The sequence below is a fragment of the Phalangium opilio genome, unplaced genomic scaffold (assembly GCF_054372755.1).
Source record: "Phalangium opilio isolate 3A_F unplaced genomic scaffold, DU_Popi_V2 ptg000003l_1, whole genome shotgun sequence".
NCBI lineage: Eukaryota > Metazoa > Arthropoda > Arachnida > Opiliones > Phalangiidae > Phalangium > Phalangium opilio.
In genome coordinates, this window is record NW_028324145.1 from 11,236,549 (window position 1) to 11,262,590 (window position 26,042).

The 26,042-nt window shown below is 37.8% G+C and overlaps 1 protein-coding gene across 5 annotated transcripts in view; it reads right to left on the reverse strand.

Annotated features, from left to right (window-relative positions):
- The window catches only part of LOC149717826 (uncharacterized), a 170,521-nt gene that overhangs the window by 132,504 nt on the left and 11,975 nt on the right, over positions 1-26,042 (reverse strand). For 4 of the 5 annotated variants that reach the window (XM_089840771.1, XM_089840774.1, XM_089840783.1 and 1 more), the window contains one exon: positions 3,348-3,946. In XM_089840771.1, coding sequence (XP_089696897.1) covers positions 3,348-3,946 — 599 coding nt within the window. Of the gene's footprint in view, positions 1-3,347; positions 3,947-10,346; positions 10,596-26,042 lie in introns of those variants that run through there. The other variant, XM_089840775.1, reaches the window with a different exon arrangement.

Genomic DNA, 26,042 nt, shown 5'->3' on the forward strand with positions numbered 1-26,042 from the left:
TTGAAGGGAAGTACTGAAAAAAAAAATAAACCCAAGGTATTTCACGGAAAAATAAACATCTTGAAAACTCTTTTTAAGAATATATAGAAAAAGTTTGTCAGAAAACGCTGATGTCCCCAAAGACTTTAGGTATAAAATAATAGCGGCCTTTCTTCGGGCGAATCCGATTTTTTCCGAAAGGAGGATATAGTCAAGTCTTTTTTACAGTTCTTTAAGGAAAAGGAGAGAGAGTAAAGCCTAGAAGGTGGCCTAAGACGGAGCTTCCCCAAAGTAGTCAAGAAGAAAGAAAAAAAATAGAGTCGCGGGAGCTAGCTAGCGTTTCTCTATTCCTCGAGGTGCACTTCAGGGAGGATGGGTTAGCGCTTTTCGAGAGCGGGGGCTCCCGGGACCAATCAATATTCGAGCCACACTAAAAAAGGGATCCCCAAAAAACATCCGCCGGTATACCCAAAAACAAAAATAAAGCACCTACAATATATTCCGACAAAAGTATACGGTAAGTTATATGTAAATAAGCAATATTCATTCATAGTATCATTTGGATCTAACCATTCCTGTAAATTTCCTCTTCAAAAACATACCTAAACAATAATTGTCAAAACAGATCGTAATCCAAATAGTCAAAATTTGATACGAATTAAAATTTTTAGCTCACACAAATTTGGTTATTTGGGCAAGTCCACGGGAAAACTAAGGGTTGGTTAACACCTGTCGCGAAACTTTATATTTCGAGCCCCACTTTATGTAATATACAAAACTACTAACCGTGTAGACTAGCGACCGCCACAAGGTACTAGAAAGGTAGCCAAGCTAATTAATTTACTCTTCCCAACAAGAAGGGGGGGCGAGGGGGGGGCGTTCGGAGAATATTAACAGAGCGAGCGGCGTGGGTGGGAAGGGGCGGTTGGTTTCATGCAAGTTGGTTAGTAGGAGGACACTAATATCCTCCCCTCTTTTCGTTCCCTGATTAATTGCGTAACAATCACTTAGTGCTCGCGCGAGCAAACCTTCATTATGGTAATTTCCACTTCTGCCCCCCCCCCAACCTGCACTCCCGATTTCATATTCAATCCTTCCTCCGGCCAAACTTTGCCACCTTTGGCGTGAAAGGGGTTCCTAGAGGTGAAGGGGGGGGGAAGACGATGGCGTGGATGTTTAAACATTGGAACACCCCCTCGCCCTACCACCTCTCGTCTATAACACTATATAGTGTATCGTCTTAGAACATTGTAACGATATCAAGGAAAGTAATACAAAAAACACTACGGTTCTTAAAACTTTGCGTTCATAGACTTTAAAACTATTTGTTATTAGGAATAGTATAGTATTCTACCAGGGATAGATTTAATTTTAGAAGTAGGAATGGAGAACGGTTCAGTCCGACTTATAGCCAAGTATAGAGCCCCTCCCTCCAACACGTAACGAAAGGTTTAAATTATCTTATTGGCTCACTTAAACTACGTTTTGATGACGTTGCTGACGGGGACGGCGAAAAATACGTATTTCCTTTTTACCTCTGTCGCTATATGACCAGCCTCTTCTTTCATACCCCCGTCCCGTGGAAGGGGGTCCGGGACTTTGACATTACTCTGTTCTCCATTCCTACTTCTAAAATTAAATCTATCCCTGATTCTACTGTAAGGTAAGAGTTTACTAACATATTGTTTGATTCGTAGTTTTGACTTCACTACACCAAGGAGCTAAGATGGTACTCGGAGCTAAAACCGTGTATGATCGAACATCGGACAGCAAACTAGGGGTTAGTACGGTAGATTCCCCAATAAGCTGGCGACCGCCAACTACGGTAAAATCCATTTGCAATATTATCTTTGCTCGAATTAGCTTCTCCCGTTCGGTGCTGTCTACATGGGTAAGACTACGCTATAGCTATATAGGGATAAACCGCTGTATCTTTCACTTTCAACCTCATTTTGTGGCAGTTACGTCATTATTCCGTTAAGTCGAAGCGTAGTAGCTTAAAACTTTGGGAGAACTTAATATTCGATGGGCCTTTCTCTTTTAACTCACAAAGTTCAACTAGATAGGGGTCGGGACACGTGAGAGAGATGGTAGGGATTGGGGTAGGGGTAGTCGGAAATCAATTTCTTGATTGGGTTTAGTCGCTAATTACTTTGAAAGGAAAATTTCCTCCCCACCAGGGTAAGAATATTTCGTGCTAAAATACCACTGATTTAAATCCCATGGATATAACTAATTTAAAAAATAATTAAAGTTACGGCGGCAATGTTAAAGTTTATATAATAATTAGTAAGTATAGGGACAGAATACGTTAACGATCGGAATATGCCATAAATTTTGTAATTAATTCGAGAGCTTGGACACTTAATTAAATGGAAAAATTTTGTATCAAATGTGGGAAAATAATTTGATAAACATTGAATCGCCTCTTTGTAAACGAAATTAGGGGAGCAAATATGAGGAAAAATGGTTTAGGTTAAATTAAATTGACCACGTTACGTAGAGTGTTTGACCTCTCGTAAGGCGAAAATTTAGCTCTTCATTAATGGATTATTACTATCCGTGGTGGGGTTAATTAGAGCCCGTATCGGTCAATTATTCATTAAACCCAACAACGTATATTTTCCCCCAATATTACAGCTCCCTCGTAAACACCAGAAACGCGTACACAAACCCTAATAAAGTTGATATAATTTTGCAGATCCTTGGAGGAATTAACTAAGCAGATTTCTTCGCAAATAAAAACATATTTCCCCAAACTAACCTATAGTCCTAACACGAACTCTTTCATGGAAAAACGTAGGTTGGTATCATTTACAACTCCCTTAATTATTTTCTCCAAGATAAACCTATATTACTATCGATAAATTATCGATAAATACATAGAAATCCCAGCGGTACGTTTTATCGGCAGTCGTTACTCATTCCATGTTCAACGAATAACTAATCGATATTAAAAGCGATACGCGGCGCTAGGCGCGGTTTAATATACGTTCAACCGAATCATCGTGATCATGGAAATATAGACGAAATATTGTTAGACTACCAAACTAGAATTACTAGATTAAAAGGGATTCAAAGTATCGACCCGAACTTATTGGTTCTGAAAACATCGCACAGAGGGCGGGAGCGATTTTAGCTCGTGAAAAAATAACTCGGATCCATATATAAAAAGCGCCAAATTACGATCCGACCACGTGTCTACGATAAAGCCGGCCTCGCGGTCATAATTTTGGGTTACAAAGACGTCTTTATTTAACATAGTGACGAATTTATCCAGTCACCCCATGAATAATGGAACCAACATGTCAAATTCTTAATATAACTGTACCTAGGTACCAAAACTACAAAAGTAAACGTGCACTCACCGTTTAAGGACCATAGAAGTTAAGGATCCGGGACACATTCCAACTGGTCTTGGTGACGCGCCTCTCGGAAACTGTAGCTGATGATGGTTTTTAATCGCTTCTTGGGCAAACGTCACGGGTCTCGATACCATTTCGCACTCTCGCTTCTTGACAGGCATGATCAGTTGTTCCGAATACGGTGAGGGTGTCAAGACGGCAGTTGGTATCTTGCTGGTACCACCAGATTGGTGATGATGTTGATGAAGATGATGGTGCACGTGATGATGAGTGGCTTGTTTAGAGGGCAGCTGAGATCGCGAAGGTAATTCGTAGGAGCGCGGGATCAAAGGCTGGGCCGCCATGGGACGAACGACGGAGGTCGGAGGTCGAGAGTTAGGAGTTGGTGTACCCAAACGACTGGGTGGTACCGCCGCGCGAGACATTTTCGAAGGTTGATCGTCGGTAACGTTTTGTACCATAGCAACGGCCACGTGCTTCAATTGCGCCAAATGAGTATGGCAATCGCGGCAACAACCTTGAATCAACTGGCAAGTTTCTCCACCGCCGAATGAAACTTTAGAGTTGAGCTTCTCATGAAGACGTTTTATTAACAAGTTCTCCTGAAAACAAGAAAATACAATCGTTAGTGTCACGTGACCTTATAACGCGTAACTTGGCCCCCATGGCCAATGATGAATCACCGTCCTCTCTTAAAAATAAGTAGGAATTATCTTTGGAAACTAAATTCGCTTCATTTATTATAATCTTAAACAGAGCTAAAAAACGTAACTAACCGTATTAGAAATATTTAGAAATTGATGTATTTTGCCTTAGGGACCCAATGTATCAGAAAATAATACTCAAAACCGAGGCCTAGCAGTAGCAGTAACCGTTATCTAGACGCATTAATCTAAACGAACGGGCACGAGCTACTCTGGACTTGGACGGATTCCCTTCTCATCTGGAGACTGGACAAGGCTGTTTGTAACTAAGCCCCGGGTAACGGATAAATTTTGTTAAAAAAAATAGACATAAACTAGGAAGACGCATTACGTATCCCAGGAGATAACATATACGGGATAAATTTCCCAAAAATAAAACCGTCCCGGACTGGTAATGGTTTCTTCATTTGAGTCATTTAGGCTAAAGTCCGGTTGAACATTTTGGCCCATGGTGTAGGGCAGGGGCGCATTGTGCGGGATTCTACACTTTTCCGTGGAACGGGACGTCACGAAAGTCGGCTCTAATCCCGAAACACGACCGATCTTTATCCTTTAATCTGACTAGGAAGGCAAATCCTCCTAGCCCTAACTTAACCAAGTCCTAACGTAACCCTCGAACAAAATGAACTCTCACTAAAAAAAATATATACTGGATCCCCTCTCTTTTTTGGGGCGTTAATGGCATAGAAGGGCGGCGAGGGGAACGTCTACTTACCTAAAACTAACTAGTTCTGGATGGCCTATTCCGCCACTACCTAAATATTATCGGCTTAAATAATAAATTCGCGGATGGGACGTTAAGGGGACTGTGGGGAGCGGATGATTACGAATTTTTACAAGAAACCCCAGGCCGTTGTTTTTACATTACATAACGAGCTTCTGATGACGTAAACTTTATCATCGAAGTAACTCACGTGGGACTAGCGAAATGACCTTTCGTTGACCTATGGGTAATAAATCTAATCGGGTGGTGCCGAGCACGGGCCATTGATACTTTAGAGGGCAACTACTTGTAAGAGATATTACGATATTGGTTAGGTTATATATATTCAAGTTGGTAAAGCATACGAAAAAGACAAGAAACTATTGAAATGAAATAAACTGACAACTCAAAACAGCAAAAAAGCCAAATTCTAAATTATGATCAAATTACAACCGTAGACAATAAAATTACATCGCCTTCAAACTATAATGACATAATAAAAACGCACCCAAAAAGGATTATGAAAAGCTTTGTTCTAAACCCTAATTTTATCGAATAAAAAAATCGCGTGAGAAGCTAAAATTGGGCAGCTCGCCTTCCGATTTCACACGGAAAAAAATTCTAAAAAAAAATTCATATTTTTTTTTATAATAGAAAACGTGGCATAAAAAACCAAGGTCTATTAATAAAAACTCTAGTTTTCCAAAGATATAAAAAAACATCAGGTGATGCTTTCCCAACCTGGAGAAGGCTTCCTTCACCAATGGGAGAACTTAACAGTAAGAATTGGGGGAAAAATACAATAGAAAAAGTTGCGGTAGGTAGCAACGAGTGATACTACGGTCTGGGCATTTTAATAATGGATTCGAACAAGCCATGGCGCCGCCGGAAGTGGGGCGATTTTGCCTTCGTTTTACCTAAACCGGAAACCGCGTATATCACGTCTGTAACGCGTTGTACAGCGGATTTTTTTTAACAATCAAATGAATCAATCGGACTTTTAACAATAAAATCAACGTAATGGAATAGATTCATCTCAATGTCACAAATAATCCTATGGGAAAAAATGAAACGTGACTTTTTTCCCTTCTGTCTATGCAGCATGACTCTGGTATCCCAAATTTTATGTCCGAATTCACTCTAGTAAACAATAACACAGGAATGAAGCCTAACAAATAAACGCGACAACTGGGGTAAGGGGAATAGGCCATTTCAATCGTAGTTTCACGCTATCATATCCTGGCCTTTAATCTGGGTATAAAATTATGCATACAGAAAATAAACCCCACCCTTGACATTGAAATGTTTGGTAAGGTACGTTGGTGAAAGGCCCGTTTGAAAGTGACGCGTATTAATCAAACCGTGCACGCGCTGCCCCAAGAATAACACGTGTCGAGTAGGGGCACGTGACCAGGGCCGTCTCGGACTACTTTGCACGTGCTTTACCCGGCACGCGCACTCGAACGTGCGCCTGCATTAAAAAAGCATCTGTCCAGAAGCGGGACCCTTTCGCCTTCATTCATTAAGAGGCGACATACGATATCACCAGTCACTACGGTACAAGGCTTACCATCCATTACTCTCAAAAATAAAAACTAGTCCACACACATTAATACGAAGCCATTAAAAATCTCACCATTATTCAAGAGACCGCAATAGTGGTCGGTAAAGTACGGACAATGATAAACCTTTCTTTCTGACCGGTGTTCCAAAAAAGAAAGAAAAAAAAAACTGCTCCGAATTCCGAAAAACAGATCAAGCATCAGCTGGCTACGACTAAATTTCCTTACACAATGAGGTTTCGTTCATTTAGTGACGCAATGGGAAGGGGGGGGGGAGGTTAGGAGGAAAGTTCAGTGTTTGGAATTTTCCAATTTAGACTAAAGGGGGGAGGGAGGTTATGGGTGACACGCGGGAAGCGACGTCTAATGATGCAGGCGGCGCGGCCGGGGAATTAATGCGCTAATTTTAAATAGAAGCTCGCCCATAAATTGAAACTTAATGCTATTAAAATGTAACGAGCGTAGAATACGTATGTACTAGGTGTTGCGCACTGCTTAGAACGCAAAAAAAAAACTAACACTCTTAGGGATGATTTGTACACATAACTGCGAATGACCATGACACCACTATTCACCTCTTAAATTTGCTCTTCTTGCATTAAGTCTCCACAATTTCGAGCTCAATATTTGGTATAAACAAGGCCTGTAGTTGTCACGGGCACGGTGCAACACCCTGAGATCTAGAAACCGGTTGGAGGGTAATATTAGTTGGCAATGCAGTGAGAGGAAATAGTAATTAGGCAAATTTTACATATAAGCCGGCTGTGATCTAGCACAGCCTTTGATACGAGTACCAGAGGGTTTACTCCGCAGTGTTCTAGTTTCGACAGGGATTTGCGCTCTGACCTTTCGCACGATCTGAATGACTATAATTTAGATGTGGATTTCGTTATGAATCGAGAATTCCGATTCAATATTTAGGTGGTAAACCCTAAATTTGTGAATTCCTTTAAAAACTTGTGAGTGAAATAAATAGACCATAAGTCTTGGTAATATTCAAAGAGCTCTCGTCACAGCCTTGAACATCATTCAACCAAAAGGTTTCTAACCTCAAACGACCTTTTAATAAATTAAAAAAATAATTTCACTAAACTCTCCAGAAGACTAGGAGGTAATAATTATACTCAAGAATTTTTTTACTCTCCTTGTTTCATCTCTCAGTTTGAAACCCGGTAATTTTGTCACATCCCGAATAAGCCAGGGTTAAAGGGCGTGAAATTGTACCCATCACCGCAATTATAAGTATAGCGTGCGCGGCGCGGATGAGGCGACGATTAATTAATAAAAAGTAACATTACATTATAAAGTCGTCATTTAAGAGTCATAAGCGAGAACAATTATCTTTTCGACAACGTTATACCCATGGAAAATCCCTACCCGCCCATCCTAGAAATTTGATCAAAAGAATTATAGCGAAGAATTTTGAGGTGCCATTTGCTAATGAATCCTTAATGGGACCTTTATCTACCGTCTGTCCAAATTAATACAGTTAATGAGTATAAAGCTACAGCGGAAGTAAATTAACTCCAAGTTATCAAACGCTAATTATTAAAAGAAAAGTTATGACGATTGTTATAATTTCCTATTATTATACACAATTGGTATATTTCGTATTAAGGTAACCAGGGATTGATTTAATTTTAGATGTAGGAATGGAGAACAGAGTTATCTGGGCGCGCGTCAAAGTCCCGGACCCCCCTTCCACGGGACGGAGTGGTATGAAAGAAGAGGGGGGGGGTCACAGCGACAGAGGTAAAAAGGAATTACCTCCGTATTTTTCGCCGTCACCGTTAGCAACATCATAATAAAAACGTAGTTTAAGTGAGCCAATAAGATGATTTAAAATTTTCGTTACGTTTTGGAGGGAGGGGATCTATACTGGGCTATGAGTCGGACTGAAGTAAACACTAACTGTTCTCCATTCCTACTAATAAAATTAAATCTATCCCTGAGGTAAATAACAAAGAGTCTGAACCTTGTGTAAAATGTGCGCTTATAATTTTCCAAGTCTGATATATAAATCTAGGAAAATGGACAAAATAAATCAATATTGATAACGTCTAATTCATCTACTTCTAATAAAGGAATTCGTATACATTTTCCACGTTCACCTTATCGCTTCATTGGTTGAAATAAACTTAACAGGTTTGTAACATTATTCAGTTTTCGGATGTCCTATAGTTTTACACTTAAAGCTCTAACCACACCGAAGCGCCTGATGAATCCGATGATAAATGGAGGGACCTTTTCGATAACTCAAACGCGCGTGTTCGCCCTTGCCTTTCCCAAAGCTAAAGAATAAATTCGTAAAAAGCTTAAAACGCAAAGTCTGTCCAGATCATAATTTCCAACAAGCGTAATCGTCATGAAATTATTTCGACGGTAATAAAAAGATATATTAATGGTCTTACCACCGAAATAAAAAAGGTTTTTAAGTTTTCATTAAAATGTCTATAGAGCTATTTCAGTGGGGGAAAAATTTCGTCTGCTATGAGAATTGGGTCTGCCTTTGAGTGTAGGGCGGACATTTTGTGAGGGTTTTCTCTATGGGCAAATAGCATTGGTGACGTAGCCATTACCCCCTCTGAAATAGCTCTATACAGGCTCACGCGACAAATGGCCCCAGGGGAAGTTATCGATGGATCATGGTTTTGGTTTTTGGGTCCCGCGTGTTAAATACGAATATTCACAAACGAATTAAATTAAATATACGACCCTGACACTAAATATTAAATGTAAGATTAAAGAATTAAGAGAAAAAAATTTCCGTCAGGTGAAATTTACTTTTTAATCGGATCAAAACATTTTGAAATATATATATATATTTCTAATTTTATGATCAGGTTTCGCCTACGCAATTTTATAATATAAAGGGAAAGTAAACTGCTGTTCATAAGTATAATATATTATTGAATAATTCATTTAATTCTCTTTGAATTGAATGTTAAAGAAGTTCCCGAAATGAATGAATTTCATATAAAAATTCATGATAAATCATTGGTATAATAAAATGGATTTCGCTTTTCGATGAACTATCCCTTTAAATATTTCCGTTACGTAATTAAATACTTTTACTATTTTTTTTAACTGGTTTAATTACTCTTAATGATTTTAATTTTTTTTCTATACGCTACTTAATTATCAATAACGAGATTGAGCCCTTTTAATTAACGATCTACACCCAAAAAGCGATAATAATCGAAATTAAAATTAATTTCTAAATGACTTTCCTTCATTTTTAATCGTTTCATGTTTCGCGACAAAACCGGAGTCGCTAATATAATAAAATATAATCGAAATTGGGTTAAGAAATAAATACCAATATAAAATTCTCGATATTTTAAACTATAAGTGGGTTAAAAATAAGAGATAAGGGGGATTCAAATTATCTTTGGTTGGTTGGGGAGGGGGGGGGGCTTGGAAAGAAGAAATATATGTTTAAGTATCCGCGAAACGGAACGGTGTTCCTTCGAGGAGTTAAAAATCCGAGGGGCTAGCCACTCTGCCCGATGTTTTACCATGATTTCTCTTAAAGCGTATACAAAATTTTAAAGAGCGATTATCCCCATACCCATTTCATGATACGGACAAAACCCTCGAGTCTAAGAAACTACACGCGTTAAGTATTAGACATTAAGTGAAGTTAAAAATAAGGTTACGTTAAAAGCGAAATAAATATACTTGGAATTTAAATAAACATCGTAATTTTGGGACTATTATCTAGCTAGACTGCATGTTGATTATAGAGTGGCGTTAAAAGCGTTTCGGGCGCATACTGATGACTAATGTACTAGGTATCTATGCCCTCGAACAACTGGACGCGACCGTATATCAAAAGGAATTCATTGCAAACCTTACAAGAATATTGTAATTTCAAATTATTGTCCTTACGTAATATTTATAAAACACGCCAAATAAAATTTAACTGAATTTTTCTTAAATTGAAAAATTAATATTTCCATGAAGAATTTGCCATATTATTTTTTAACATTATTATTTGGTTAATGTATAATTAAACGATTTGAAAACATACCTCGGAAGTTAAATAATAATCCAAGCGCAAAACACACAAATTTCACTTAATTAAAACCAAACCAAACCACCGGCGAACCGATTTTTTTTTTTTAAATCGCTTAATTACGAAGCAGGTATTGGTAAACCCAGGGGGCAAATTAAAACTGTAAATCCGGTAAAAGGGAATTATACAACTGTTTACACGCTCGGACCCTAGAGAGATTGAGAGAGAGAGAGTTGGAAAAGGAAAAAGACGTATCTAGTCTCTAGAGCAGCGGCTGTCTGTCTATCGAATGAAGAGTGGAGTGAAGCCCACCGATTTTCAAACTTCCCAAAAAATTGACTGTACGTGCGAGAATATAGACAGGGGAAGGAAAACTACCGTCTCCCTAATCTCATGCCGCATGCCCCCACCGGTGGTGGTGGTTATGTTATAATACTATAACGCCGGGAACTCAATGAAGAAAATAGGTGCAACCAGAAGGACATCATCCTCCTCTTAACCTCTCTAAAATTATTTAAGAAAAAATTGCGAATATTAATATAAATTTTGGAATGGAATGCATTTTATAATATATTCAAATTTTTTTTAGGTTTAAAAAATTCCCTAAAATTGTGGTGGTATTTTAACTTTAGAAAAGGATATACGGTTTTAAAAGCCGACTTACAAAGTGTAAACTAATAACTAACACCTTCTCCTTAAAATCCTCCTCACTTCAAAATATTTTTATTATTATTATGAGTTTTGAAAGCATCGTAAATACATTTTTAAATAAAAGCAAGATTTTAACTTATAAATTTATATTTAAAAAAAAAAAGGAAAAGTGGGCCGGAATAATAACTATAGTAATAAATAATGGGATAAGCTAGTTTAAGCGGATAGAACTTAATACCGTTATTACAAGTGTATACATCTAATTTGCATAAGGTTTGGGAAAAATGCCAGAGAAAACCGTGATCTGGCAATTATCTTTGTAAAAAAAGTGAAAAAATCGCGTGAAGAAAAACGGTAATACGAATTTAAAATTTTAGGGCGTTTACCTGTCAATGTTTTTCATTCGCTTAAAATTTAAATTCGAAATTTATTTATTTGATTATTATCAATCGACTTTGAACATAAATTAATTCAAAAATCCCACTACATCTTTATATTTATTTTAAACAGAAAACAAATATTGTCAACGTCATTACTCAGCCCACGTACGTCAATTAGTAACGTGTAAATATTCCAGTAAGTATTAAACGCATTCTTATGGTTTCTAGCTTAATATACATCGTCTGGGCATCACTGACAAATTTTGGTCTAATTTTTTGGCTTCATCACTTGGTATTGTATTTCATTAAATAATACCAAAGTAACTTTATAGCGTTGAAAAGGGTAAAACACAGCTTAAAACACAACCTATTGATTAAGGCTTTGTTTCCGCTAAACACTTAGATTGAAGAATGACATAGTCTGGTGTCACTGTCAGGATTCTGGTCTGTCGCGCGACCACAACCTTACATTTTAAGAGGATTTAAATCGCGTGACTGGAGTCGTTCGTCGTGAATGTCAATAACAGTTAGGGATCTTCTTCTTCTTCAACGACATGGGAGGAACGATTTCTTTTGGTTTCTAACGCGCGGTCACTCCAGACAAAAATTTCAATAATGGATTGCTGGCTTAGTAAGGTTACCTTTCGTGTATAGAAAATATTAAATAAAGTGCTACCAATAAATATATATATATAGAGGATATCTGGCGCCATTTCAAGGTTTTTCTTCAGCGGTTATTTTTTTTTTAAGAGGAGAAATTAATTTGGTTGTTTTTATCGGCGTAACGTTTTAATTCCAGTTATTAAATAATGAATAAAGATAAATTTGATTTGACAAACATTATCAAATTGACATATATAAAGATGAAATAAATTTATCCGACTGTTCTTTTGAGACATATCTTTTTTTTTTGGCCATACTGTACGATATCGAAAAATAAATTCGTAGTTTTTAGACTATGAGGACTGATACCATTTATACCAGGAGATCAAGCTACTCTGCGGACAAAGTGATGTGAGGTACCGAGTAGCTTCGACTCCTGGTGTAAATGGTATCAATCTTCATAGTCTGAAACTATGTATACTAAATTAAACTGCTTTATATCGAAAAGTAATCTATTAAAATAATTTATAATTTAATAAAAAGAACACTGATTAAGCCTAGTTCACGATCACGGAACCGCTACAAAAAAAATCAAACTAAGTTTCCAAAAACCAGAAATGGCTTTCGGGTTCAACTTTAACCATGCACGTATGGTATAATTTAAATCTTTGAAATCTCGTGGTACAATACTTTTCACGTCAAAATAACTGTTATTATAAAGTTTGGGAAGCCTCGTATATACGTACTTTACTTAATTTCGGCTTATCAGTGGATAAGATCTGAATTCCGTAATAGGGCGTGAGAGAACAACACCCGGTCCGGTCAAAACGGGAGAGAAATTTCGAAAAATATTACATGGCGTAATATTCTCTTCTCCGAGCTTGTTAATTTTGATTTTTGCTTATTACACGTCATGCAGGGGTCGGGCGCCAATTTTAGCGCCTTTCCGGAGTGGCCATCATCATCAGCATGGGGTGCGGCGAACATTAATCGAGTAACTAGCCAAGGGTCAAAGACAACACCTATATCAAGCTCACCGCGTGAGACTGGACTACCAAATTGGCTCGAGAGTTTGCGGCGATGCCACTATAAAGGTTGCTTAAACGCTATACGTTATTAAAGAGAGCAGTCACGTTTTTAATCGAGAACATGATGGTAGTTAAACGGCACACCGCGAGTATCTACTTAATGAAGAACAGTAAACGGGTGCGGTTCGGTGCGGGTAACGTGTGAACAAGATCAGTTACCGAACCTTATTCCCAAAATTATTATGACAAAAATATTTTAAGTAAAAAAAAATGGAACCAGTGACAGATCCCAGTCACTTGAGCAAAAATTATCGCAAAAATATCTCTTAGAATTTGGGAGTTGAATAAGAAAAAAAAAATACTTGGTCGAAAAACTCATAAATATCAAATCTGACGCGTAGGGGACTTAAATCAAATGAAAATTATTTCCAGGGAATGGAACCAAATTTATTCAAGTATAGAAGGTGGTAACTTGTAGTAAACTAACTTCTACTTTATATAATATAAAGCACGGGCTATAGAAAATGTATCGGGAATACTTCATGGTAATGCACTTCAGATACAAGCGATAAAGATGTAAATCAAGTTTAATTCGAGTGTCTAGCTTTCATTTCGAAAAAAAAAAGGAAAAAAAAATAATTCTGAATATTTACTCCCACGTTTAGGTAAATGTAATTTCACAGAGAGAAAAAGAAATTTGAAATACAGAGTGACAAGAGAAGGAGTAAAGATTGATTCTATCATTTCGAGGCATTTTTCTCATTTTCAGTTAAGGAAAGTCCTTTATGGAATATTTCGTAGCAGCACCACCGTAATTTGAAACTAACAACGCGTCATGTAAGGGAGAGAGATTGCCTGGGTAAAAATATAGTTCTGATTTATGTATATAGATAAAGGGGAAGAAGAGAAAGCGGGACAGATTAGGTTTTTTACGGCGTTTTAAAAAAAGGATTTCTTGTAGTGTATAAGAGTCCGTATCGTTGGATCCGAGAACGACGATAAGATATTGCATTTTTACTTCCTCTCTCCAGGGAGAATAAAATTTTTGTCGTAAAAATTGTGCGGGGTAAATAGCCCTAGCTTAATAAAAAAGTTATTTTCTCTTTTTGTTGATTTTATATATTAAGATATCGCGAATCAAGATTAAATGAAGAGCTAGCTAGCTGCTTTGCCATTAGGAAGAGAAGTGTGTTTACGTAATAACCAGAATAAAACGGTAAATATACATAGACAATGCGAGAATTGCTAGGCAAACCGTGGCGCCATTGTAAGCTTACTATTAGTCCAATTGGAAATTCGCTGTTAATGTTAATTTACTAATAAAAAAAGGAAGCAATCATATTTACAACTATAACATTTTGGTTATTGGTCCCACCGTCACCCTAGCACGTAGATTCGATAAGAAAAATATGAAATTGATCGAGATAAGCTATACGGGAATGACTTTTCGAAAGGGAAACAGTAAAATATTTATCGAGGCAAATATTATATTATATTTGAATGGACAGCCATAAAATTGAAATTAACTAAAATTAATGACAATATAGCCTAGAAGTTAGAACGTAGTTAATCTAGATTGAAACGGTTGTCCATTGGCTACCGTAAATCAGCCTCAATCGTTTAGAAGCAGAGCAGTAGCAAAATTAAAACTAATACCAGAACTCACTCTTCAGGCTATAAAGTCAGATTTATAAACTCCATTAAAATAAACAAAGTTCTGGGCTTCTCGGGCATAGTTCTATCCCTATACAAAAATTCAATAAAGATTTTTAATCGAGATTAAAATCATTGAACGCTTTTAACCCCCCGAAGAGAACTACAGCGTCTCCCAAAACGAAAAAAAAAAAAGTAACCATGGGTTGTGAAGCCTCGGCACGTGACTACGTGCTTCACAGGGCCAAGTAAAAACAGGGGCTGAAGCTGCGTTAGCGAAAAATGAAGCCCCTATTGTTATAGGCCAATTCGGTAAAACGTGAGCCCTACCTCTCGAGAGGGTAACTTAGGGTAAGTGGATTAATACGTACAAAGTTGTGGGAAATACTAGCAGACGAATTTTATCGAAGGTGTCTACAAAAGTTATAGCGTCAGGCGAATCCCTGATGGAAAATAACAATAGGGAAATTTTTTATCCCTATATGATACATCGACGTACAAGGCGGGACAAAAAAAATGCCATGTTCCAGCTAGGTTATTATAGGTGACCTTTGACCCTGGCTGGCCTCACTAGCTTTTTCCGTATCCTTCTCTGACAGGGACGGGCATTACTTTTGCGGAAGCTAATAGTTACAGAGTGTTCTGTCGGAGGAACACGTTCGCCCAAAGATGGGTAATGAAGAGTGACGTGTAATAGGTTACTTAATAAACCGCCTACTCGAACTTTACATCCTATTAATAACGTCACCGCGAATAAACTATTACAAATCCATTGACAACCCGGTAATAACAATAAAATGAAGCTTATTTCGAAGGGGGCCCCCTATAGCTGAATTTTCTAAAACCTTTTTCCATCTTTTTGAAATGGTTTCTATAAGTATACTTTTGGCCTCCCTCAAATTTTTCTATCAGATAGCTAATTATCTATTAGTTTCTTTTGGGACCCCTTAGGCCATGTGCCAGAAGGACCCCTCCGTTATTACAGGGGTTGTTCTTCCTTCTTCTAAAGGTTTTGGCGGGAAAGATGGAATTGGTCACTAGTACGTCGCACACCATAGCAAAATTCGGCAGATTTTAATTCTTAGAATGATTTATGGTTAAGGAGAGAAAAAAATAAGTATAATTAAATTTAAATCTTACACGTGCACAGACACCACTGTCTCAAAAAGAAAACTGACATGGAATTAGTTTCAGCTCGCGACGGGCTTAAGGAGTTGCGAAGGTCAAACCGATTTCATAGACGAGGGTAATTTTAAAAAATTGTATTTTAAGTGAATAATTAAATATGACGTTAATATCGTATATAAATTGAATCAAGATGTGTGGGATTAAAGTTTTAGAAAAATATAGATTAGAAATTGATGCCTAACTTCTCGCAATAATTTTGCTTACATATTTGACTCCTATTTTTCCCCTCAAACACAGTGGAAGAAGAATTTTTAGAGATATGTATAAATATACCAGAAAATATTGGTCAATAAAATTTCCAGGGCAGTGTCCGAGAAACTCTTTGTTCCGAAACGACTCTCGCTCCACTAAATAGAGAAAGAAGCTGATCGTATAAAAATAGGGAGGCACCCCATATCCGTTGGCTGATCCTAGAGTAGAGTCCCCCCTCCGAACAGCTAGGGGTCCCTACAATGGGCGTCTGGGGCCATCTAGTTTTATGTCCATTTAGAAAGTGGCCACGCAGGGGTTTACATAATACGACGATGGGTGCTACGACAGAGGGTTGACGAATCGACCCCGGCTGAACTTGCCATCCACTCTCGTCGGGTATAAAGTCTCTCCCAAATGTCGAATGAATCCCCAAATTTTGTTGCCAAATCTTATTCGGTAGTCACACTTAGTTGGCACCATTGTACTCCCTATCCTAACTCGTAGACGAGACCCGGGGGAACTGTAAGGTTAGTCTGTCTAATACGCCATGAAGGACCCAATGTAACCCGTTCCGGAAAATGGCAACCATAGAAGCTATGTTCATGGTCGAACGATAAAATTTATTTACGTTGTTTGGGGTATTGTCATAGAGAATTTATAAAGGAAGTAGCAACTACAAATTTTCAAAAGAGATTTCCAATAATGAACACGAAGAAACGATACGGCCATTCCTTATCTACTTTCTCTCTTGGGCCATTTTCATGCCATTTTGGCCCAAAAAAATCATAATCTGTTTAATCCAGAGGAAAAATCTTAAATTTGGAATAAAGGTCTGCGAAATTGAAATAATCCCAAGGGACTACCTTTCTCGGGATTTGGATTAAAACCTCTTAAAATAATCCACTGTAAACCTCGAAAATTTCGGTAAACGCACATTGTGACGCAATCTCTCTGCTATTTCATCAAATACATATACGCGTTATGATGGCGGACATAAAAACGCGAGGAAACGTCTACATCTATACCGTACCACATTAGGAAGTAAGAAAAAGAACGTATAAACTTTATTATTTTCTTTGGATTTGCACCCCTCGAATATTTTTATGATATGACTTTCTTGAATTCAGCAACGGGAATAAGACATGGCTTATATGACTTTATCTTTCTCGCAACGGGTGGCATGGGACGATAGCTCTAAGACAATAGAGACATTGGCTGTCTCATATAGATATAGTCTCTCTCCTCCTAGGGACCAAGTCGTCTCAACGTCTACGCCACGATAACCTATAACCTTTATCGATAACGGAACGAAATGTGTAGACGTTCTAATAGACGCGAAAATATAAAAACATCCTCTTTTTCTTCCCTTCTATAGACCTAGATCTAGAGTGTTAAAATGGAAAACCATTTCCGTCTATATATAAGACGTTGATATCGAGAATAACATTGTGTTAATGTTTCCGCAAGTTAAACACGTACCGACTACAGATAAGAGAAACACTCATTATGTTTTTCACTTTCCAGATTGAGGATTGTCCTAGCTATACCTGCTTTAAACTTATCAACTGATAGTTTAATAATTAAGAAAAAGTCAAGATAATTATCATAAGGGCCTTATATCTTAGATCACAAGAAAACCGACATATTATTGTCAAAATGTTTCAGGATTAATTCAGTGTTAGCGCCACGTGCGTCAAACAAAAACGCTACAACAGTGCAGGGCCCCTTAATTCTCACACATCAGAGAGATTAAAAGAAAAATTTGAAGGCTATCCCTCCTAAAGTCTCATCTTACGGTTAAAGACACGACGCTAGGTGTTTACTAATTAACATCAAGGAAGTAAAACACTTAACGGTATACGCTGTGGTTTATTTCGCATAGCGAATCGAAAACGAATGCAAATTAAACCTATAAAGAAGAGCTAAACTAGTAATTAGTCTAAAATAATTCCTTTTAAAAATTTCTTAATTATTATAGAGATAGGGCGTCCATTAAGACACACTTTTAATACTAGAGAGGCCCGGACGGTATATATTACCAGGTGAGGCCACGTCACGGGGGGGAAGCGGGGGGATAGCAACGGGAATCTTGTGATCTTCGCCGCCAAGAACCTCACAGCAGCACACTCCATATTATATTCTATTCTATTGTAATTGCTAGTTCAGTTTTAATATATTCCGGATTGTACAGAGACGCCAGCTCCGTGCCCCGTACCAATTTTAAAGGTCTGCGTTAAGGGTATTGAAAACCAAAGCAAAAGTCAAATAAGGTCAGAAACCAATGTCATTATTGAATTAACCGAGTGAGACGAACTTTAGCTGCAGAATCTCTCCCAGTGAGAGAAAGATGAAGTGATTAACGTTTAGATACGTGAGCCGTAATGAGTGAATTTGTTTTCCCACCTTCCCTTTTCTCATACACATCTTTCAAACGTATATAGTATATTTCAATGTCACCTAAGGTTACTAGCGCACACTAAAAGGTATCTAACCCTCCTTTGACAATGGTGTCAAGCGAAACAAACTTTGAGCCGGGGCTTCGTTCTAACTTCTCTCTTTTACATCGGCTACGGAATTTAATTATAAGCGGCGCAAACTGAAGTTTGAGGAATTATACCGAGAAGCATTGCTGTACTTCCTCAAAACTTTCACTCCTCTCTCTCTCTCTCTCTCTCTCTCTCTCTCTCTCTCTCTCTGAAAACTAGATTTTTGAAAATTTTAAAGAGTTTTCGGAATTTCGGCTTATTCCTTCACCTTTTAACTTCAAAATATTTAAGACTTTTAAACGAAATTATTGACCCTATAGTTTAAATTTATATTTTTAAAAATGCCAAAGACAAAGTTGGGAAATGGGTAATAAGCTACATTATCGAACTCTTCAAGGAATAAATTAAGGATAAAAGATGCGTCAAAGACTTCAATACTCGAGGGTCGTGATCTCCTACCAATTTAAAACTCCGAATAACACTTTAACAAAATTGTAATTTAGTTGGAATTTAAAGAGAGGCCCAAATTCACTATACAATCAATACATTGGATAGATATAATAAAAATGAAAAGATCTACGCGTGAGGTCTATACGCTTAACGTCTAGAAGAAGATTCATCCGAATCGAAACCTATTCCACAACTTTATGTACATTAGGTAACCCCTCGGGTTTGACCGAAACCTCGTAATTATTGTTTTACGCGTTAATATCACTCGGCTTTAAAGGCGCTGAAGGTACCACGTCCATAGACCACCCAACATGGTATATACGTATTTTAAGATTTAAATTAAATTATAGTGTTGCAAAATTGGGCGTACTTGTTCTTAGCACTCATCAGTAATTAAACAAAGTTTCCCGAAATCGTTGCCCTGCATGTTGTAACTTGTAATGCATTCTATCGACAGGGAATATCCAAGATTATAGAGAGCTTTCAGTTGGCTGAGTAGTACGTCACACCCTCCTAAGTCTTGCCAAGGTTCTGGCAGCCATATTGGTGGGTATCAGCTTTCGTTCTGTACTTTAACCCACCAGTATGGCCGTGAAAATTATCTGACGAATCTTAGCTCCTCCCTCAACCGAAAGCTCCCTATTGGCATTCACAACTGTCTATGACCCATTAAGTATTCGTTAGAAAGACCCGAATAAACACGATTTCAAACAATACAAGAACTCGATCAAATCAAATTCGACGAGAGAAAATCCCTAAAAATAAAATTTTTGGTGGAAAACTGTGTAAGATGGATGCGATGTATTTGAATGTCTGACATATGAGAGAATGGTCTGTTTGGAAAAGTCACTTCTTGATAGAGAGAAAGAGAAGGGAAGCCAGGAGGAGATAGAGTAACGGTCGGACGCGTTTTTGACGAGACCGTGCGAACTGCACTCGACACACATTCGCGCCCTTTTTCCACCAAAAACCGAGCTTCTAATATAAAGACACGTTTGTATTTATAGGCCAAGTGAGTGAAATCTCCTCCATTTTTATCCCCCCCCCCATGCGCATTATAAGCGGATTTTAGATGAGAGTCAGTCTAGAACTCTCACGCTTATACTCTTCAACGTACTTTAGACTTAGAGTTACTCAACCAGAACCTAACTGTACACGTGACCAGATTCGTAAACGGGTTAATTCAACAATGATAAGCATTAAATTAAAAATAACGTTAATTTAACGTCTAGGCTTAGTGGACAAACGTTAGAGAAATGTATAGTTTTATAACACACGTGCAAGATGTACATAAATGTTAAGTAAAATCTCGTGCAGGAAGAATATATTAACAAACATCTCGTGACAAAATTTCACCAAGAAGTTTTTTCAAAAAATAAAACCTAGGATGATTGACCTCCTTACGTCAAATCAGGTTCACGAGTTCCCGGATTGAACGATGTACCGACTATTCAGTGATTCCCTGATGAGAAAAATATTGATGGGGGTCGCTCGCGACGAGACGGGCTTTAGAACGTGGGTGTATATCGCCGATTTATTTTTGAAAGTTCATCGTCTCAGACAGCGCGGGTCTCTCTCAAATAGGGGGGATTTTAAGACGTCGACACCCTTAAAAGGTCTCGTAACACCAATGTAATACGGTCTTCGATAAGAATAGGGTGCCTCAACACCTGCGATATCGACAGTTAATAAAAAAAAGAAAAAACGTCCCCTAACACCAAAGTTCCATCCATTTTTTCACGGACCAGAAATTCGTGTTTTTCGTAAGCGTCTATATTGAACCAGCGTGAAATATTTTAATATATGAACCTAAGACAATGGAATGACGTTTCACTCATAAATTACCTTTTTTTTAAACTTTAAAGAAGAAAAAAAAAACATTAATGGACCAATTTGGAAGCAACTAAGATGACACGAACTGTAAGATTGAAATCTCGCCCACAACTATTTTTTTTTACTTGTATAATTTAAGTGAATGGTTACGTGTACCTTCAACCCACGCTATAAAAGATAAGTGGCGTAATTTTGAGTTAAACATGGGAACTTTGAGAGTTAAACGGCCTTAGTCTTCTCTACCTCTCTCGATCTCTTTCAAGTTTTCATATAGAAAAGATACTTCTTCAACGAGGAAACGAATTGAAAAAAAAAATATATATATATATATGACTTAAATTACTAGATAATTTCGAAATTTATGATACAAAATTGAACCAATCACGCGTCGCTACTGGGCTTCAGAGCGCGGAAAATCGGAAATACCATGCAGAAGCTTTACAATTCAGGAATAAATAAGAGATTCAGTTTGTCAAAGGTGAATTTTGTTCAGGGCGAGACTTTATAAGCTATTAATTTGGCGCCGGCGATATAATAATCCTATTTTTATTTAAATAGAAATTTATAGATTATATTTGTTAAATCGTTAGGGCGTATTCCAGGCGATGCAAATATTTTACGCGGCCAAGTTTGCGCCGCGGTTTTGACCCTTTTAAAGGCGTCTGACCTCTGAAGTCGTATTTTGTTTTTAAGATACACTGCACGAGGTAGGGGATAGACGCCAGAGTCAATCGTAAGTCGCCCCGTCTACTAGCTATAACCCGAAGTTATTATTAGCATTCCTTATGTTGCAAGCTTTGATTGGACACTGGGAGTTAAGGTAAAACGGGGCAAATAGATCCGTAACTTACAGAGGCGAAAGGTACTGACTGCAAAGGCCAAAATAGATTGTTATTACCAAGCAGGGATTGCCCAAAAAAAAAAGAAACCAGCCGTCGGTCCGGGACGCTTGTCTGACCACAATGATGGGGCAACGGTAGCGCCATAGTTTTACAAATAGAATTAACGATGTTTTGTTTTCTTTGTTGCATTGGCGATACCGTTGCCCGCAAAATTCTCACATACACATCTATGGATATTTTTCACGCGCGTTATATTTTTATTTGACCTTGGCCGTTTTAAAAATTTTCATTTTGCCAAAAAAGCATGACCTAATTAGACGCGCTATAATTCATTCATCAGTTTGTCACGCAGTTTGGATAACGCCATTAATACGTCAGAACTACCCTATAGACAACCTAACTAACAATCAAATAGGTTTTTACAGAAAAATATAAGATGGCAGTAGTGGAAAAAGATTATTAAGTAAAAGTTATAAAAAGATTCAAAGTCGTACAGCTACACTTCTCTTTTATCAATCATGGTAATTGACATCAGAAAACCAACATGGTAACCTTGCCGGGTCATTAAGATTCTAATTTCGGTTTGAGACCCTATCATTTCAAAATTTATTCAAATTAACAATGAGTAACTGAACCCTTATAGCACAGGCTTGAAGCCAACCACGCGTAACTAAACAGATATAATTTCGTATTTACTTCATTCAATGGAAAGAATCATTAGAAATCCCCAATATAAACAAATGTATAATTACGAATACGGTTACAATAATCATTAAAATATTACCGGAGGGTTACTAGAACGATTAAATAATAATGTATGAATGCGAAGGGGGAAAACTATAGGAAAATTCCCATGGATGCTGCCAAAACGTTTACTCATTTCGTCGAGGTAACAGCCAGGCCAGGATTCATTGTAGAAATGGTAAAGGAACTCTTAAAAAGGCGCTGTTACCACGACCGAGCATTGTAATTTTTCCCAATTTAATCTTGGTAATAGATTACCACGAAGTTCTCGTAGAGGCCCTAAATAAATTTTCACGCGTCATTACATTCACTATGAACCAAATGCAACTTTACGGTATACCTATAAAATTTTGTTAATTCCATTATGACGTCATCTTTCCCCCTCCCCATCCACAAAATGAATCACGTGAAGAGTCAGGAATTACCAACTCGGAAAATGTCTGTGTCATTTAAAAAGTCCAGAGAAAATACCGAAATCTAATTCCCAATTTAAAGAAGCCTGTGTTATTTTTATGAGTATCTATTTTTGAAACGCGTTAGGATTTTCAGGGTAAGATTAGACTGGAGTCGAAAGGCAGGGAACACGTCATTTCAATATTTAATTCATTTTAACTATAGTTGCCTTAGAGCTATGGTCGTACTTCGCTTAGGACATAAACAGTTATAATCAAAGTAAATAGAGATTTCTCCCAAATTTACGTAGTTTCGGGTTGAGGACCCATTAAAGTTGGGGGCATAAAAACATGTACCCCTTAAAATAAGGGGTACATAAATTCCACCATCAAGGAGAATTGAGATATTTTAGGGTAGATGTGGGACCTCGTTAAGTTTTTAAGGTTCTCGGTTACATCACCCTGCACGCACTATATCTCAAGGGATAACAATAAAAACTTTAACATAAACCCTTCTCTTATCCTTATTAAGAAAAATGTTTGCTAAATATCACGTGATAAATGGAGGAATTCGATGAAATTTATGCTATATGTATACGTCCCGCGTTCATCTTGGATGAAGTTTGCCAAAGAAGACTTGCTATTAAAATGGTGGAAAATATGAGGCCCAACAATGTCTAGAACGCGCGAATTAATGATGAAAGAGAAATAATACAAAAGACATTCCCCGCTACACAAGGAAGTTCGTAATGTCAAACAAATACATCACGCCTAAGAAAATATGTTCTTTTCTTAAATACATCCTACAAGGTGCCACCTCGGAAGGAGGCTCGAATAAAAAAATGAATTCTTTTTACAATGAACACCGTACCAGTCCCAGTACTCCTTAAGCCTATAAACTACGCTCTATTTGGCAACTAAAAAACAAGGGTTACTGGCGAAGCAATCTAGGAGTGGTGGTAAACGACATTTTGAGATTTCCACGGCTAATTTCCATTCGAGAATTTTTTTCCCATCCGATTCTTCCGAATTTAGTATAAAAAGAGAGGAGGGTAATTCTACTTGGGATTTTAAGAGGAGAGAGAGAGAGAAAAGCAGAGGATAAGGATGGAGAACGGGACGAGGACAATTACGAGGGGGGATGAAGAGAGAGGATGGGCTCTAAAACCGAGGCATCTGTACAGACGCCCCATCAAAAAAAAATAAGCTCCTATTATTATTCTCTCACTATACCAGCATATTTCTACCATACGTTAATAAACCCCTCCCTGTAAGTCACTAACAATATTTATAAAACTATTCTTAGGTTTTCGCAACCAGCTTTGACCATTAATAACAAGCGACGTTAGGTACTTTGAAATGTGTTATAACCTTATGACACGGCGTACTTGCGCAATGGGGAGCCGGCAGTGCTTAGAAGTTCATACTTAAAAAAAAAAAACAAGAAGCATCTGCGTGGGTCGTGCCCTGTAAGGCTAATTTTGACCTACAGAAGAACGACTGACTACAAAAGACCCGGACCGGTACTGAACATCCCCGAAACCCCTAATTTCATAGGAAAGCTTATCATATTTTTTGGGGGTCCTTTTGCCCAAAAAAAAAAATGAAAATTCAACGTAACTTTAGACCAGAGTTGAAGTAATAAAGTATATTAAATATTTTGGTATTTAATCTTAGGTTACTATGACAAGGCTAGATGAGGAATGGAACTGGGTGCATCTTTCTCTACTCATCCCATGCGTAATGGATGGGATGAAGAGAAAGTAGACGGAGTCCGCGTCTCCCTCTATGGATAGGTGTCGACAACCCACCAACGTCCTTTGCAATTAATCAAAAATGGGCTGGAACCATGAAGCAACTGACTTCGTATGGTCTGGCGCATAGTTCGGGACGGTAGGGCAGCTTTAATAATGTAACTTATCAAAGTAGCCAGTGATACATCGGACCGTTTATAATTTCGGGAGTAGCTAACACGTGTATAATTTTACTGGACTGGTCAGACCAGACCAGACACCATAACTGAATAATAACTATACTTTTTATTAAAAAAAGGGGGCAAACCAAGTCACCACCTAGTCCCAACTCGCCAGTTTGGTACGAAAATGTGGCAGCGTGAGATACGTGATGTCATATGACAGAAAGAATATTTCAAATTAAGATATTATTACGTCCAAACATTATTAAATAAATATGCCAGTATAATGTTACAAAGAAATCAAAATACGGTTTTATCAGTTACTGGGGTCATCGCTAATTGGAGGTCAAGCGTATTATTGGGTATCGAATATTAGAACAACGTCCCATGTATGAAAGATAGGACAATAAATGAAATACATTTTTTTATGTCATTTGAAATAAAAGTTAAAAATTAGGCTTACTCATTCTGGCCTTCTCTTTCGTGGAATGGGGTGGGGTGGGGCGTTGATTAGGGCAGATAGGGGTGTATATAGAATAATCGGTCGAATTAGGAAATTGAAATTGGAGCAGCTATGGCGCGGGGGGCCCGCCAGAGGGAGATTTTGTCGTTGACAGTCATCCTTCATTTTGTAGATAAGCTGCCAAATTCAGCCTCAGCATTTATCAACAGCCTGGGGGTCTAACGAAACGGACTCGTATCCCAGTCTGAGTTTGCTGAAACTCAAATAGGATAATACGGGGGAATAATTACGCCCTAGCTTAATCTTTGTTGAACATTAAGATTGAAATTTATATTTGAAACAACTATAAATTGAAAATAGGACTTTAAATGCCTTATTTCCACAATTATTTACAATGTTTACGACTTTAAAAGGTTTGTAAACAAACAGTATACTTCTCACGTGTTGCGTAACTTAAACGGAACACGCCCACAATATAAGACTGTACCATCGTAATTTCAAAGAGGCCAACCTCGGTAAGTACCATATGCCAAATAAATTACTGAAGAGATTTGAAATAGCAATTCGAATTCGTATGCGAACTCGACTCGAGTTTGTTTTACAAATACCAAATACTGACTGTAGCAGGGGGACCAGGGAGGCAGGACTTTGGAAAGGCAATCTGGAGTTTATCTGTAGAGTTAGTAGGGTATAGTAACAGCCGGGCGAAAGAGGGAAGCCAGCTACATTTAACCGATGAGCACCACGTATAAGACTATTAATTAGGAGAGAAGTTCAACTTTAAAAAAAAAAATAACTCGTTACGGATAAGTGGTTTAGAAATCAATCCTGGGTTGAAAACCCCAAGGAGAATTTCAGTACCAGCAAGATCTTTATTTTTTTTAATCTCAT